The following is a 16,025-nucleotide window of genomic DNA, read 5'->3' on the forward strand; positions in this document are numbered from 1 at the left end:
AACAGACGTGTTTTGAATCCTGTTGATAAAAAAAAAAAAAAAAAAGCTAAATTTAGGGGTCAATGGCCTGGAAACACGGATTTAAACTACCCCAAATTCCATGTTCCAATGTGGAAACAGTTTCATGAACCGTTTTACAGAACAAAGAAGGTCATAAATCCAGGCATGTTTAAAATACGTTGGTGGGGATGTCAGAGAGGCGGGTTCAGCATATCAGGGAAGCTTTTCTCCGGGGCTCAGGTACTCTGATGACGGTCTTAGCTTTTGGGTCAGTGGAAGCTAATGGTCTGCTAAGCTAATAGATTCTAAAAGGTTTTTATCTACTAGACGCAGGATGTTAGTTCTGACACTGGGATGGGCAAAGCCCGATACGGTGATTAGTCTCTGGACCAGCAACCGTCCGCATCCCTGCAGCTCTAACCAATCGGTCTCTGCACATACAGCGTCTTTTCGGGAATCCTTGACACTTAGTAGGTGATTTTGTTTTATTAGTGGTGTCTGAAGTCTTCTGACTTGCACATTAATGGTCCTACTTTTCCTCTCATGGCTAGAGATCTTGAGTGCCCAGAGGAGGTACAGTTGGCCTGGCTTGAACTAGGAAAAGCTACTTACTCCTCAGACTGGGGTGCCTCGTCCACCTGTGGCTCCCGAGAACCTTCTGGTTAGATTCCAGGGGTGAAGGCAGAGCTGCTTGTGTGGCTGCCGTGGCCTGAGCCGACCCTTCACTGTGGTGTTCACTGACCACTCTCCGGGGCCTTACCACTTGGCTAGGGAGGCGCACAGCCCGGGCCAAGCATGGCATGCCCACTTTTCCCTGGTGCTGGAAGGCCAGCGGTGCCCTCTGAGGCGTTTGGAGCTGCATGATAGAGGCCGTCCATCTTGTCTTATCCATTTGCAAAACACCCATATCCCATGTTCATCGTGTATAAAACCCACAGACAGATCTACTGTGTGGTAGAGTTACTTGGTACTTGCTGTCTGATGAGCATCAGCAGAGGTCAGCAAAGAAGCCATGCTGAATCCCCACGAGTGTCCAGTCCATAACCTCCAGGACGAAAGATAGGTACTGTCTAGTACTGTGGGGTGCACTGCCCTGTACTTCTACCCCTTTGCTCTGGGGTGAAGAATTGGCCACAAGTACCTGGGGACACATGGGACATACATTGTCTTCTGTGGTTGCCCACACATCTATGGGACTAGTGAATTCTCCCTTAGGTATGGGCCTTCCCACCCAAAACGCACGCGTGTTCCCGTGGGGAGACTTGTGTAGTGTGTATCCCTGGCACCCTGACTTCTGCCTTTGAAACTAGGTGTTAGTTAAATATATCCATGGGTAGGGGAGGGTGTCATGCTGTGTTGTCACATAGCAGGAAGCATTGAGTCCCCTCAGACCACAGCCAGGTCATTTCCACCACTCATTCTTGTAGATGTAACCAACCTTCTTATTAAATAAGAAACACAGAACCAATGCAAAGAAGAAAGCCAAGAGGTCAGAGCTAAGAGCTAAAACCTTACCCTTCCTCCTGCGGTGGTCCTACCTCTCCGAACCAGAGCTACCCCTGTGTTAAAGTCTTTATATAGAGTTCCTGTCCTGCCTTCTCATTGGTTGTAAACCCAACCACATGACCGCCTCCTCACGGCCTGTCTGTATAGGCCTCCAGGTTTTCCATGATTGGTATTGAGATTAAAGGCATGTGTATCCAATAATGGCTGTATCCCTGAACACACAGAGACTTACCCAGCTCTGCCTACCAAGTGCTGGGATTATAAGCGTACGCCACCACTGCCCTGCTTTCCTATGGCTTGCTAATAGCTCTGACCCCCGGGCAACTTTATTTATTAACATACAAATAACATTTTAATACAAATAAAATATCACCATACACTCTGGGCAGATCTCTTCTGAAGGACATTGGGCTTCCCTAGGGGCTTCGGGGTCCTGGCCTTGTCCCTCTGGTTTGGGTGCAATGACATGAGCTCAGCTTGGGGACCGTCCTCAGGTGAGTGCTGGCACCACAAGCATGCACTGCGTGTTTTCCTCTGTGAAACAAACTCCTGGGCGTGTAGAGCATGCTCGGAGTCCCGCACAGGCTGCTGGGCCTGCATAGGAGGGCTTGCAGCTGGGCCCCTTGAGCAAGCTCCCTGCCAGTGGGCACAGTGCTGCTGGCTACAGTCGGGCTGGTGTCTCATCTGCCTGTCTTTGCTTTCAGGGCTACGAGGGCCTTGTGGAAGGAGGTGAGAACATCAAGCCAGCCAACTGGCTCAGTGTTTCCAACATCATCCAGCTGGTGAGGCTCGAAGTCAGATGGCTCCTTCCCCACCCCGGCAGTGTGTGAGCATGTGTGGGTGTGCACACACATGGAGACACTCAGACACAGAAATCTCCTGGGTGCACAGACACATAGAGACATGTTACATGACAGACAGACAGACGTACACACACCAAGAGGCTGTAGTCTAGACCAGGGAGGCTGTGGGTAGAGACAGAGATGGTTCTCTTCTGGCTGGTGGGTGGTGTGATTGTGTGTCGTGTGTGTGTGTGTGTGTGTGTGTGTGTGTGTGCTTATTCTAAGACTTGTGAGAACTCCCAAGCCCAAGGCTTTGGACTCAACGAGAAAGGCCAGAGAGTTGGGGGAACCACACAAGATTCTAGAGACTTCCTGCTCTAATTCTGTGGGGTCCACCTCTTCCATGCAGGGCGGCACTATTATTGGCAGTGCACGCTGCAAGGCCTTCACTACAAGAGAAGGACGCCGGGCAGCAGCCTACAATCTACTCCAACATGGCATCACCAACCTGTGTGTCATTGGTGGAGATGGCAGCCTCACAGGTGCCAACATCTTCCGCAATGAGTGGGGCAGCCTCCTGGAGGAGCTGGTGAAGGAAGGTGGGTCTGTGCAGAGCTGGCTCTGACCTGGCTCTGGAAATGGCTGGAAGTCGTCTCTTCCAGGACAGCTTCTGATGTGGGGTGGTCTGCAGGTGGTGAGGTCAGCATGAGCCCAAGCTCCTTGAGGTCACAGGTGGTGCCCCGTGTTCCATGATAGCATAGCCCCATCCCCCAACCCCCCTACCCCTCCCACCCTCCCACTCCCCATCCCCGCACGTGCTGCATGATGGCCTTGCTTGTAACTGATTCCTGAGAGTCTGATGTGGGACACACACTCAGTTTGCAGAGGTGTAGCTATGGTTTAGGTGACATTAGACTTGAAGTCCCAAGGTTGCTACTTGGAAGGTGACATCTCAGCCATTCTGTGCCTCCTGTGGGAAACCTGGAGCATAGTGCCTCCGTGGTCCCCTGGAGGCTCCCTACTGGCTGATGAGGCATTTGAGAAGGGCTGAGCTAGGCCTGGAGCCCTGCTGGGGTATACCCCTTCTTATAGATGGTGGACAAGAGAGAAAAAGGTATGATGGCCGAAGCAGCTGGCCAGGTTGTGGCCCTCACCAAGCCTTTGGTTCTCTGGCGCAGGTAAGATCTCAGAGTCCACGGCTCAGAACCATGCGCACCTGAGCATTGCTGGGCTGGTGGGCTCCATCGATAACGACTTCTGCGGCACCGACATGACCATCGGCACAGACTCGGCCCTGCATCGCATTATGGAGGTCATTGATGCCATCACCACCACTGCCCAGAGGCAAGTGGGGTCCCATGCTAACTAGGCTGACTTGGGAGTCTCTGTCCCCTTGTGATAGTGAAGTTGGCCTTACGCGGGCTGCCACAGCAGCCGGTAGCCGGTGGACTCTATAGCTGTATGTTCAACTGTTGGCTTCTAGGCTAGTGCCTTCTGCTGAAGGAGATGCTGGGGTCAGCTTCCAACCTTCCAGGTGTCAGTGGGACATGGGCATTGCACCCCAGCCATCAGAGGCTTACTGCATTCCAGGCTGGTGGTGCCCCTGAAGGGGGTTCTTGGCCTCCCAACCACAGATCGCCAGGTTTGGATTAGTACCAAGCTCTCAAGATGGTTGAGAACTACCCAGATGGTGGTGGCGCACACTTTTAATCCCAGCACTTGGGAGGCAGAGGCAGGCGGGTCTCTGTGAGTTCGAGGCCAGCCTGGTCTACAGAGCGAGTTCCGTGACGGGCTCCACAGCTCCACAGAGAAACCCTGTCTCGAACAAAAAACAGAAGGTGGTTGAGAACTGTCTTGAATAATGGTGGGTGTTTTCTCATCCAGGGAGCAGGTAGCCCTGGGCATGAGGAGATGGGCACTGTCCTTGGGCAGCACCCCTGTCCTCTTGGAGTCTGGTGGGTTAAGATGTGTGGCCTACAAGCCCCGGCACTGATATCTCCACCCCTTTCATCTTCACAGCCACCAGAGGACCTTTGTACTGGAGGTGATGGGACGTCACTGCGGGTGAGGAGGACGGTCTCAGTCATCAGGGAGAGGTGGGGCATCGGGGGCTGCGGGGGACAGTCGGGTTGGGACACATGGTGTCTGGCACCCACCGGTCATTTACTGTTATATATGAGTATGAAGCAGCCCTTGCGGGCATCAGGGAGAGAGACAGGGAGAAGGTCCTGAGCAGGCTTGTCCCCTTTACTCCTCCAGATACCTGGCGCTGGTGTCTGCGCTGGCCTCAGGGGCTGATTGGCTGTTTATCCCTGAGGCACCCCCCGAGGATGGCTGGGAGAACTTCATGTGTGAGAGACTGGGCGAGGTGAGTGGCCAGCAGGGATTTCTACTTCAACCACTTGAGGATCTAAGAGGCAGGTGCCCCTGGAACCCCGTTCATTCACTCACTGGTTCAGCAGCAACTGCCACCCTCTGGGGAGCTGGGAGGGTCATGGTGCTGACAACTGATTGCTCATGCCTGTGTGAGGGTTATGGTGCTGACCTCTGAATGTGCGTGTGGGAAGGGCATAGCACTGATGGATGGATGTGCCTGTGGGGGGCCTACATTGCTGACTGTTACATGTGTCGATGTGAGGTCCCTAGTGCTGCCCGCTGGACACACCTGTGGTCCTACCCATTGTGGGCAGAGAGAGTGGACAGAGATGTTCAGGCCACTGTCTGGGTTCATCTCTGTGGCCAGTGCAGGAAGCATGGCAATTTGTTTCCTGGAGTGCTGGCACTAGATCTCAGCCTCTGAGAGGTAGCCTCTTACACCAGGGCCCAGAGCAGTGACCCTGTAAGAGCGGTAACCCTGTAAAGGCCCAAAGGGTAGGTGAGGGGCCTGGGGGCTAGCTACTCATCTACCAGATCTGTGCTTCCCTGAGGGTGGTGGGTTCTAATCCAGGAAATAAGTGTCTGTGGGTGGTGTATACCAGGCCCTAACTGGGGGGCCCCTGGAAGCAAGAGAAATGGGGTGTCTGGTAGGAGAGGCCCCTCTAAAAGAGCTGGGGAAGGTGGCTGGTCCCTTGGTCTGGAGCAGGCTATCTGGTACATAGCTCTTTAGATGAAGCTGAGGTGACTCTGGCATGAGCGGGTATACTCTTACACACTCACACATACATGCACATACACACATACACATACATACACATATATACACATACATACACATATACATACACATACACACATATACATACACATATACATACACATACACACATATATATACATGCACACACATATATATACATGCACACACATATATACACAAACACACACATACATATACATACACACACACACACACACACACACACACACACACACACACACACACACACACATAGTTTCTCTATCCTGGGAAGCCTGTGTTTTGAAGGAGAGGCAGACCCATGTGACCAGACCCAAGGCAGAGCCAGAGGTCCCTGTCCCCAAGGAAGGTAGTACCACCTCCTCGTGGCTCTGCATCCTATCTAGGCAGTAGAGCTTCCTGGGTTTCCAGAACCTTCTCAGTTGAAGCTACAGGCAGGATGGAAGTAGAACAAAGTGGGCAAGGCCTCGTTGCCCCTGGATAGAGGCTGCAGGCCAGGTGGGGCCTGAGCATGCCTGGTTCTCATCTGCCTGTGTAAGGTATATATTCTTCCCCAGAAGAGAAAATCTTCACAGCAATTTCTCCCCATCATTTGTCTTGCCAAACTTTTCCAAACTGACCTTTGCCGATGCTTTCTTGTAACACGATGGTCCTGGCAATTCTTCTCTGAACAAGCAGCAGTAAACCCTGTGTCCCAGGGCTTCTGTGAGCCTCAATGTTTTTCCTGGAGAGGCAGGTGTTTCCTTCCTTGTCCATTGCTCAAGCTTGAGGCAGGGGCGGAGCCTGGCTATTACACTCGACCTGCAACCTTGGCCTGGAGGTCTGGTTCCTCGCCAGAGTCACCTCCTCTGTGAAGCTAATGCCCTCTACGAACACCCAGGCCACTCACAAGCTACTTCCAGCTTCCTGACTCAGGAGGAGCAAGAGTTCTCTGCCATCCTGGTCTCCATCTGAATTCTCGGCCAGCCTTGGCTGTATAATGAGACTATCTCAAGAGGCTGCTCCCAGCCTGTCCTTACTGAGGCTCTGGGTGTCACTGCAGCCTTGTAGACTTGCGTATCACACAGCAAACCTCATGAAGGTCTGTCTGTCTGTCGCACTGAAGGGAAAAGCCAAGGAGGGAGAGTGCTCTGTGATGGTTAGATTAGCCTATGACACACACCTAGGGAGAGCTGTTGTTCCATCTTATGGGTCCCCTGTGCTAACTGTAGCCCTCCCATTAGTTCCGGGGTAGAGAGTGTATTAGAACCCCTGGCTATTGTTGGCATTGGAAGGGTCCCCCACTGAAGGATGCAGAAACAGCCTGAGATGGGACCTGAAGGTCCCTGGTTAGCTGCCTGCAGGAATGGCTATTTCTGGTCTGCCTCCTGCAGACTCCCTACCCAGTACCCGCTCATCCCTAGTACTCCTCAGCCTATTGCTTCCTGCACCCCGTGAGGACAACGTGGTCCTGGTTGGCTGCCCTCAGCACTTCCATGCACGCCAGATCCCTTTTCCTCTTTGAGAGGTGGGGAAAGGTACTGTCCTTGCTCAAGTGGGTTGTAGATACAGTGTCCTAGACCTCAGCGAGGCTTGCTGTCCCTAATGGCCACATGCCGTGAGTGGTCCATGGCTGGAGAGTGAGTCCAGTGTCTCTGACAGACTCGGAGCCGTGGATGGCGACTAAACATCATCATCATCGCTGAGGGTGCCATTGACCGGCATGGGAAGCCCATCTCATCCAGCTACGTGAAGGATGTGAGTACAGCAGCCTCCCAGGGCAGGACAGGTTCTGTCCAGACCCCCGGCTCCAGCTGTGTCTTCTGCAGATAGGTCCTGCTGGTCCTGGGTTGGCCCCTCCCTGGGCTGAAGTTGGCACTGGGAGATGCTTCCTCATCCTGACACTATCAGTTGTGGGGTGGCTGGCTGGGGTCTCCAGAGAAGCTGAGGACTCAGGTCTGGTCCAAGGCATTGTCCCTCCATATGAGCCCCAACCCTTTGGGTCCTGACTCCGTTCAGTGTCTGGCTGGGCCCCTCGGCACCCCAATGTTAGGTCTTAGCTCTGTGGGCTTCCCAAGTGATGGAGTGCCCATCCTCCACTCCAGACTCAGCACCTGCACCAGTGTGGATTTGCCAGATGTGTTGCACACCTGTAATCCCATGAGGCAGAAGGAATGTGAGTTCTGTGCCAGCCTGGCATCCGTACAGGTCCTAGGCCAGCCTTGGCTTCACAATGAAATTTTATCTCAAAACTAAACAAAGTGAAACAAAACTAACACCTGGGACTGAAGAGCCTTCCTCTAGCCTCTGGTGGTGGTGGGCATTCCTCAGGGAAGCACAGCCCCCACCTGGTGCCCCTACCTTTGCCCCCACCCCCTCTGCCAGTGACTGTGTCCCCATGTCTTCTGATTCTGTGCTGGGACTCTAACCTATTTGCTGTTCTCACTGTACCTAGGCCCCCAGAACCACTGGGGTCCAATGGACACTGAGCAGAGGGGCCAGAGACTATGTTCAGTGTTGACTAGCCAGGGCTGCAAGGACATGAAACATAACCTGTCCTGTGTGCACAAAGATGCTGCCCTATGAATGCACACATCGACCCTCGATGCACACTCACATGGTCACACGATCTTCACTTGATATTCATTCACACTCACATGAACTCCACACTCAGATGCTATAACATGTTTCTTAAGGCTACAGGGGTGGACCACGGAGACTGGGCCTATGGACTGCTGGGCAGCAGCTAGTGCAGGAGCCTACAGACCCTCTGCTCTTTTCTCCCCGCAAGGCAGGGTTTCTCCGTGTAGCCCTGGCTGTCCTGGAACTCGCTCTGTAGACCAGGCTGGCCTTGAACTCACAGAGATGTGCCTGTCTCTGCCTCCTGAGTGCTGGGATTAAAGGCGTGCACCACCACCACCTCACTTATCCTCTGCTCTTTTGACACAGCTGGTGGTTCAGAGGCTGGGCTTTGACACACGAGTGACCGTGCTGGGCCATGTGCAGCGAGGAGGGACACCCTCAGCCTTTGACCGAGTCCTGGTATGTTTATAAGCTTCTGCAGGGACATTGTCTTTGTGGTGTGTGTGTGTGTGTGTGTGTGTGTGTGTGTGTGTGTGTGTGTGTGTGTGTGTGTGTGTATGTGTCTGTCTCTGTGTGTGTGTGTGTCTGTGTGTGTGTGTGTGTGTGTGTGTGTGTGTGTGTGTGTGTATGTGTCTCTCTGTCTCTGTGTGTGTGTGTGTGTGTCTGTGTGTGCGCACACTGAGGGACTGGGCTGGCCTGTCTCTCAGCTTCCCCAGATCCCTTCTGAGACCACTACAGAATACACATCATGTCTGAGCCAAAAGGAAACAGATTCTTGGCCATGAAGGCCCATGCATGTCAAAGATTCTGTATGTGAGGGCTGGTACTCTATGAAGAACCGGGCCAGAGGCCCCCTGACAGACAGGACTATGTAGATGTGAGACCAGATGGTGCTGGCTTGGCTCCTGTGTAACACCACATCCACTTTGCTGAGCCAAGAACTCCAGTGTGCCATCTCCCTTGGCCCTATGGAAGAACTGGACACAAACCCATGGAAGGGGCCTCACTGGCTCATTTAGGCCTCTTCTGCACCCTACATGAAACTTAAGTCTATAAAGAGGCCAGGGGAGTCTGAGACTTGGACACAAGGCTAATGCCACCCCACCAAGATCTAAAATGTCCTGAGATCACCATGCCCAGCCAATGCCCTGGATGCTGGTGGGAGTGCAAGCTGCCTAGGCAGAAGCAGAGGACAAAGGGACAGCTCACTACAGTTTGGCTGTCACCAGAGTACCAGCATTTTTATGCCAGTTCTTTCTGAGCCCAAATGTCTCCTGGGTGATGCCAGGGGACACCTGCTCGAGGAGCAGATCTTCCATGAGTCCTTCATGTTCGTCTGTCTGTCTGTTCTCTCTGCTGTGCCAGAACCTACAGCTGTGGTCCGTCCCCTGTGGCACAGTTCTTAGCGTTTTAGGTGTCCCAGCCTGTCAGCCCATGTTTATCACTCCTCTGTATCAGGAGAGGTTGACCTGTGAGACTCCAAGAAGAGTGTTGTGGAAGGAGCCCTGGGACCCTGGCTGTCATCCTTCCCTGCCACTTTCAGTCCCAGAGACCCTGAGCAAGTCCTCACTCACCAGGCCCACTAACCAGGCTGTGGGGACTCTGATGGGAAACGGGGCCTGACTGGCCGTTTTGACTGTTGATCATGCCAAGGCATCATGAGCTGAGCCTGGACCAGCGTGGAGGAGGCTTAGGAAGCTGGCGTGTGTGTGCATCTGCAGAGGGGCTGTGTTGGTTTGCAGAGCGGTGGATGGCGACTGAGTGCACTTGGGTGCCGTGGGTGGGGCTGTCCCAGCCTGAGCCGCGCTGTCCTCTCTCATGTGCAGAGCAGCAAGATGGGCATGGAGGCTGTGATGGCCTTGCTGGAGGCCACGCCCGACACACCGGCCTGTGTGGTCAGCCTCTCCGGGAATCAGTCTGTGCGGCTGCCTCTCATGGAGTGCGTACAAGTGGTGAGTGCCGCTGTCCTAGCTTCCTCTAGGTCCTCGGCTTCTGGGTGGGGGACAGGGGTTGCTGTAGGAGAGGAAGGGGCTTCCGGCGGGCTTCGGAAAGCCGGGAGAAGCTGGCCAGAGGGAGGTTTGGAGGTGGACAAGTGTAGTCAGGGAGCTGGGAGAGCAAGGTCTTGGCTTCCTGGGGGCCGTGGCATTGGGTAGGTGACTGGGTATTTGGGATTGGGGTGGGTGGGAAAAGGGTGGAATTACTGGGTACGGCTCTGGCAGGTGTGTGTGGGGGTCATGAGGGTAGCCAGAGCGGGGACGCTAGGATGGAGTACCGTTGAGGGCAAAAGGGCTGTGAGGCCAAGCAAGGAGAGCTGGCTTTGGCTCAGGTGTGGTGGTGGTGGATAGGGTGCTCGGTAGCTGGGGGTAGACAGGGTATGCTAGGAATGCTGGAGGCAGGAGGGAGGCTTGGTCCTGACCCCCTTAGGAAATCTAATCATTTCAGCCCAGGCCCTGCTTCAGGTATTGTTATGTGTCTGAGGGATGGGGTGGGGGCCCTCCCATTCCCAAGGCTCTGGCCAGGCTCTGAGGGGCTTGAGACACAATGAAACATGTGAAGCACAGGGCTGATTTGTCCCTAGATAAAGGAGGACTCGTGTCTGGGCCGGGTGGGCCTCTTGGGCCTCCTGAAAACTGACAGGGCTTAGGACACGAAGGTGTTGGCTAAGAGTCCCTTCTTGAGGCCAGCGGGCTGTGTCTGTGAGGCCTCCTTGACAACCCGGCTCCCTTTTCTCTTTAAGACAAAGGAGGTGCAGAAGGCCATGGATGAGAAGAGGTTCGACGAGGCCATCCAGCTCCGTGGCATGTAAGGGTAGCCAGCCTTTAGGGCAGTGGGGAGGAAGGGGTGAGCATGGACCAGCATTCGCTGACAGTGCTCTGCAAGGCCCTGGGCCCCGCTCCCCTTGGCACTCTGTGCTAGTACCCACTGTTATAGGAGCTGAGGGGAGGTAGCCCCTGTGATGCCAATGCCAACTGTGAGGTGTGGGGCTGCCGTGCCAGGGAGGAACCCATAGGGTGCATGTGGGGGGGTAGTGGTACTGTGGGATGGACAGAGGTCACGGCCAGCTTTGGATTGCCCTACTGAAGGACAGGGAGGGCCAGCGGGTATGTGGACTCTAGCCCTTGGTGGCATTTGGTGCCACCTCCTACAGGCACCTGGCCCTGTAGGCCTGACTAATATATTCTGGCTGGATGTCCAGGCTATGGGCTTTGTCACATGAGGGACACACCCTTGTGTCCTGTTGGATCTCAGGTGTCTGTTGAAGATGTTTGTGTGGGATGTAGCCACAAGACAAGCTGACCGCATGGGGTCTGGCTCCTTAGGATCTGAGTTCTGGCCCCGTGTTGAGAATGCACTGAGCTTCAGAGTCCCGTGTGCTCATGCCCTGCTCTGCCTTTTGAGCTGCTGTCACTCTGCCTCCCTGAGTTCATGGCTCTCTGTGGCTGCAGGGGTGAGGTGGGGCTGTGAGCTTCACCATCTCTTCTTCCTTTCCAGGAGCTTCGAGAACAACTGGAAAATCTACAAGCTCCTTGCCCACCAGAAGATCTCTAAGGAGAAGGTAAAGAGGAGGGCAGGGCCCATGGCTGCAATGGTTCTGCCATCTTCCGCTTCCTCCTGCCTCACTGCTGAGTTGAGCTCCAAGTGTGGGGCTTGGGTGTGGCTGGCCGCAACTCCTCCTTCCTGCCCGAGGTCTTAGCCATGCCCTGAGGACTGGACTCAGCTTTGCTTTGTGGCCACAGGGCCCAGTCTAGTGCTTCTCAAGGACTGTTGAAGAACGTGGCCCTGATGGGACTTGGTGGAAGGTGACAGTGCATTGAGCTGTGGGGACAGCTGAGACCCTGGGGAAGGTATCTCCAGAGCAAGAGCAACGGAAGGGCTGGTTCCTGCTACTCCGGGGACCAGGACAGGGCCCCGCTCAGATACTCTGAGCTGGCACACTGGATCATACAGCTTATGGATATATCACTTTATATCAACATAGCACCAAAGCCAGTGCTCCTGTTCTTGGTACAACGTTAGCTGCTGTAAGACTGGGTGGCCCCTCCCCCCATGGCTATACCACCTCTGTCTGAGGATGGCCGCTGCCTGAGGGCTTTGAAGCAGCTGTTTACCCAGCCTATCAGGCTGTGCCTGTGAGCCTGCCATCAGGCGGTGTCCACTTAGCATGCCAGGTGACCTTGTGATGTACGCAGGACTTGTACTCTCTCTTTCTCATTTGGTCTTTCCCAGAACTTTCTGGAATGCGTAGGACAGATATATTACTCCCATGCTGGATAGCATTGGGGCTGGCTAGGGATCCTTCTGGCCCCGTGGCTTATATTTCTGTCACTGCTCCTTTTTTTCTGAAGTCCAATTTCTCCCTGGCCATCCTGAATGTGGGAGCCCCCGCCGCCGGCATGAATGCCGCTGTGCGCTCAGCGGTGCGCACCGGCATCTCCGAGGGACACACAGTGTACGTTGTGCATGATGGTTTCGAAGGCCTGGCCAAGGGTCAGGTAGGTGCCGTGGCGATGCAGGCCGTGGCTGGGGCTGTGGGCTCAACCACTCACATTCAAAGATCTGAAGGGTGTTGGATGTGTAAACACAACAGTCCTGTTCAGGGACGTGAAGAAATGTGATAGCCCATGGGGAGGGGCTGGCTGCCCTGGGAGTGGAAACTGGGACTCTGTTCTTTTTTTTTTTTTTTTTTTGGTTTTTTGAGACAGGGTTTCTCTGTGTAGTTTTGGTGCCTGTCCTGGATCTTGCTCTGTAGACCAGGATGGCCTTGAACTCACAGAGATCCTCCTGGCTCTGTCTCCCGAGTGCTGGGATTAAAGGCATGCACCACCGCCGCTAGGCTGGGACTCTGTCCCCTTAATCAGCCCTGAAACCCAGGCCCCTGCTTTGGAGTGATGGCCAGCACTGACAGAGTCTCTGTCCCCTGCCTGAGGAGACACACTGGTGAGACCTTGGGCCACCTTCCTGAAGCCATGTTCTTCCTGGCAGGTGCAAGAAGTGGGCTGGCATGATGTGGCAGGCTGGCTGGGGCGAGGTGGCTCAATGCTGGGGACCAAGAGGTAAGTAGCTGGTGGCTGGATGGTGCACAGCCTTGCTGATGGGACAGATCAGTCCTGAAGTCCGGGACCAGCCCCTTGGACTCCTGAGTGAGCCAGGCAGAGGGTGCTGCCCAGTGTCTCATGCCTGCCCTGCAGTGTGGGGGACACTCGGTGGAAGGCAGCCGGAGCAGAGGTGTCCCTCATGAGAGATGGGCTTTTCCTTCTGGTTGTGGCTGTGGTTTTTATCTCAAGGCCTGGTGGGTTCAAGATCCCCCACCACAGAGTTGGCATGGGGTGAGATGGTCACTTTGTGTTGGCATGGGGTGAGATGGTCACTTTGTGTGATGGTGGGATGTTGTCCTGTCCAAGCCTGTGGAGCTACAAAGGCTGGAGAAAGTGTCCCTTCCCGTCACCACCTCAGCCAGAAGGGACACCCAGAGTGTCAGGCTGTCAGGCAGAGGCTTGGCCATTGCTAGCCAATGCCCAGTGAGGTTGTTGAGTAAGTACCCAGGCCTCTCACATGCTGGCCCCATATCTCTATCCCACATGGAGCCTCACTGAGGTGACTGATCTCTGGCTTTGGGAAAGGCCGAGTCATATTTTTGAGGTGAGATGCACTCTTGTTTTGTGAGCTGCATGCCCCCTCTCTAGGCTGATCTATCTCCACCCACAGGACGCTGCCCAAGCTCCACATGGAGGCCATTGTGGAGAACCTCCGCACCTACAACATTCATGCCCTGCTGGTTATTGGTGGCTTTGAGGTGAGGCTTCTCATCTTGGGTCACTGTGGGTGCTGCTGTACCCCGGGGCCGGAAGTGTGTCTTCAAACATAGACCTTGGGCTGGGGCAGCCAAAGGGTCAGAGCTGTCAAGTGTAGGGTTGGGCTGGGGTTTTTAACCTGAATATCTCAGAGTATAGCTAGCCTGGTGCTAGGAAATCAAGAGGGAGGAGGGGAATAGAGGGCCTGAAAAAGGAGGTAGAGGGCAGAGGAGTAACGAGGTCTGCGAGGCGCACTGATACCGTGCCCTGGTGCTTGGTTATTCCTTGCCAAATGATAAACGTGAACATTTGGGTGGCTCTGAACTTAGGAGCTCAGCTGGAACCCCCCCCAGTCCTCATTAGGATCCTGATTTTCTGGAAGGACTAGTGTCTTTAGACAGCTCTAGGGTGAGAGTAGATTGTGCCAACCCAGTATCAGACGCCGCCATCTACAGGGGCAGGGCCTGATGGCTCCCTAGCCCTGGTGGAACCCTGCCTCATCCCACCCCCTCCCTTCCCTTTCTTCCCCGCAGGCCTACGAGGGTGTGCTGCAGCTGGTGGAGGCACGGGGGCGCTATGAGGAGCTCTGTATTGTCATGTGTGTGATTCCAGCCACCATCAGCAACAATGTGCCCGGCACTGACTTCAGCCTGGGCTCAGACACCGCCGTCAATGCTACAATGGAGGTGAGGTGTCCTGGGGAGGGCCGGCAGCCCATGTGTGGGTTGCTTCGTGGGTCTCCTAGGCCCTGCCGATGGGATGATAGGTCTGTACCTCCAGGGGGCAGGCACCCCCAACGGTGAGCCCCTGGATCTGTGCACACCCAGGGGAGGTGGCCCAGGCTCTGTCCTCCCCAGCGGTCATGGGTATTGTGGGAGCCCTTGGTTCTGGGTACAATTGTTGCTGCCTTGTGATCCTGTGTTAACAGTGTCCCGTGGCCCATGGGTGGTGAGAGGAATGGACATGGAGGATTCTAACTGTCCTCCCTGCCCATTTATTTTCTCGAAAGGGTCTCATTCTGTAGCCTAGGCTAGATTAGAACTCGCTATCTAGCTCAGGCTGGCCTTGAACTTGCAGCAGTTCTACCTAAACCTCCCAACTACTGGGATTATAGTAGTGAGCTGCCATGCTGGGCTCTGACTGCCCCCTTGATCCCTCCAGAGCTGTGACCGCATCAAGCAGTCAGCCTCGGGGACGAAACGTCGTGTGTTCATTGTAGAGACCATGGGGGGCTACTGCGGCTACCTAGCCACTGTGACAGGCATTGCCGTGGGTGCCGATGCCGCCTACGTCTTTGAGGACCCTTTCAACATCCACGACTTAAAGGTGAGCCTGGCCTCGATCTTGCGCTCTCCAGCTACCTGTGAATCTGACGGGCCCCTCCTGAGACACCACAGAAGCAGAAGGCTCAGGATGGGAGTCGCTTCATGAGGGACAGACAGCAAGTCTCCTTCTTCAAGTCGTGTGGTGTCTTAGCATCCTTGCCTCGCCCCCCGGCTACTGAGGCTGCTGGGCACCCGCCTGCCCTGCTTTCTCTCTTACCTCTTAACTCACCTCCTCTTCTTCCCAGGCCAATGTGGAGCATATGACAGAGAAGATGAAGACCGACATCCAGAGGGGCCTGGTGCTCCGGTGAGGCTGCTGCGGGTGCTGGGCAGGGAGGGCACAGGGCCTGGGAGCTGCCACCCTCCTCACCTGTCCCACTCTACCTGTACCTGGCCTGGGGGGCCCAGACTTAGAGCAGCCTCGACCGCCTTGTGTGTCTCCATAGAAACGAGAAATGCCATGAGCATTACACCACGGAGTTCCTGTACAATCTGTACTCCTCGGAAGGCAAGGGTGTGTTCGACTGCAGGACCAACGTGCTGGGCCACCTGCAGCAGGTACTATTCTGAGGGTGGTTCCCCGGCCCCAGCAAGCAGTACTCACTTGCCAGGGCTCCCATCTCCATCCCCATTTTCTTCCCTGGGGATCCTAGGAGGACCATTGAGGGAGAGGCTATCCTTCGTGCATGCCCCGAGAAGGTGCTTGCCAAGCTGTTTAATTCTCCAGCACTCGGGTGGTGAATGCTCCCATCACTCCTTCATGGAGAGAAGACTGTGGGGCTGAGACCCAAACCTGGCACTTGGGCCCTGGACTGAGCCCTCATTTTCTGGGAGGTGGTCCAAGCCCTTGTCATCCTGTGGCTACGTCCTCTCTGCCTAGTCCCTCACCTGCTAAATAAACCCTATTGCCTCATGGTGGCTT

At 54.8% G+C, this 16,025-nt stretch overlaps 1 protein-coding gene across 2 annotated transcripts in view; it reads left to right on the forward strand.

The window, feature by feature from the left end:
* Positions 1-16,025, forward strand: part of Pfkl (phosphofructokinase, liver type) — a 40,832-nt gene that overhangs the window by 23,471 nt on the left and 1,336 nt on the right. For both annotated transcript variants that reach the window (XM_052744553.1, XM_052744552.1), the window contains exons 3-19: positions 2,211-2,288; positions 2,698-2,887; positions 3,467-3,632; positions 4,308-4,352; positions 4,548-4,656; positions 7,066-7,161; positions 8,353-8,445; positions 9,813-9,938; positions 10,724-10,788; positions 11,479-11,542; positions 12,333-12,479; positions 12,970-13,040; positions 13,693-13,780; positions 14,312-14,464; positions 14,940-15,104; positions 15,349-15,410; positions 15,550-15,661. In XM_052744553.1, the coding sequence (XP_052600513.1) occupies positions 2,211-2,288; positions 2,698-2,887; positions 3,467-3,632; positions 4,308-4,352; positions 4,548-4,656; positions 7,066-7,161; positions 8,353-8,445; positions 9,813-9,938; positions 10,724-10,788; positions 11,479-11,542; positions 12,333-12,479; positions 12,970-13,040; positions 13,693-13,780; positions 14,312-14,464; positions 14,940-15,104; positions 15,349-15,410; positions 15,550-15,661 (1,830 nt within the window). The remainder of the gene's footprint in view (positions 1-2,210; positions 2,289-2,697; positions 2,888-3,466; positions 3,633-4,307; positions 4,353-4,547; positions 4,657-7,065; positions 7,162-8,352; positions 8,446-9,812; positions 9,939-10,723; positions 10,789-11,478; positions 11,543-12,332; positions 12,480-12,969; positions 13,041-13,692; positions 13,781-14,311; positions 14,465-14,939; positions 15,105-15,348; positions 15,411-15,549; positions 15,662-16,025) is intronic.

This window comes from Peromyscus californicus, unplaced genomic scaffold (genome assembly GCF_007827085.1).
Source record: "Peromyscus californicus insignis strain IS unplaced genomic scaffold, ASM782708v3 Scaffold_19__1_contigs__length_69161282, whole genome shotgun sequence".
Taxonomy (NCBI): Eukaryota; Metazoa; Chordata; class Mammalia; order Rodentia; family Cricetidae; genus Peromyscus; species Peromyscus californicus.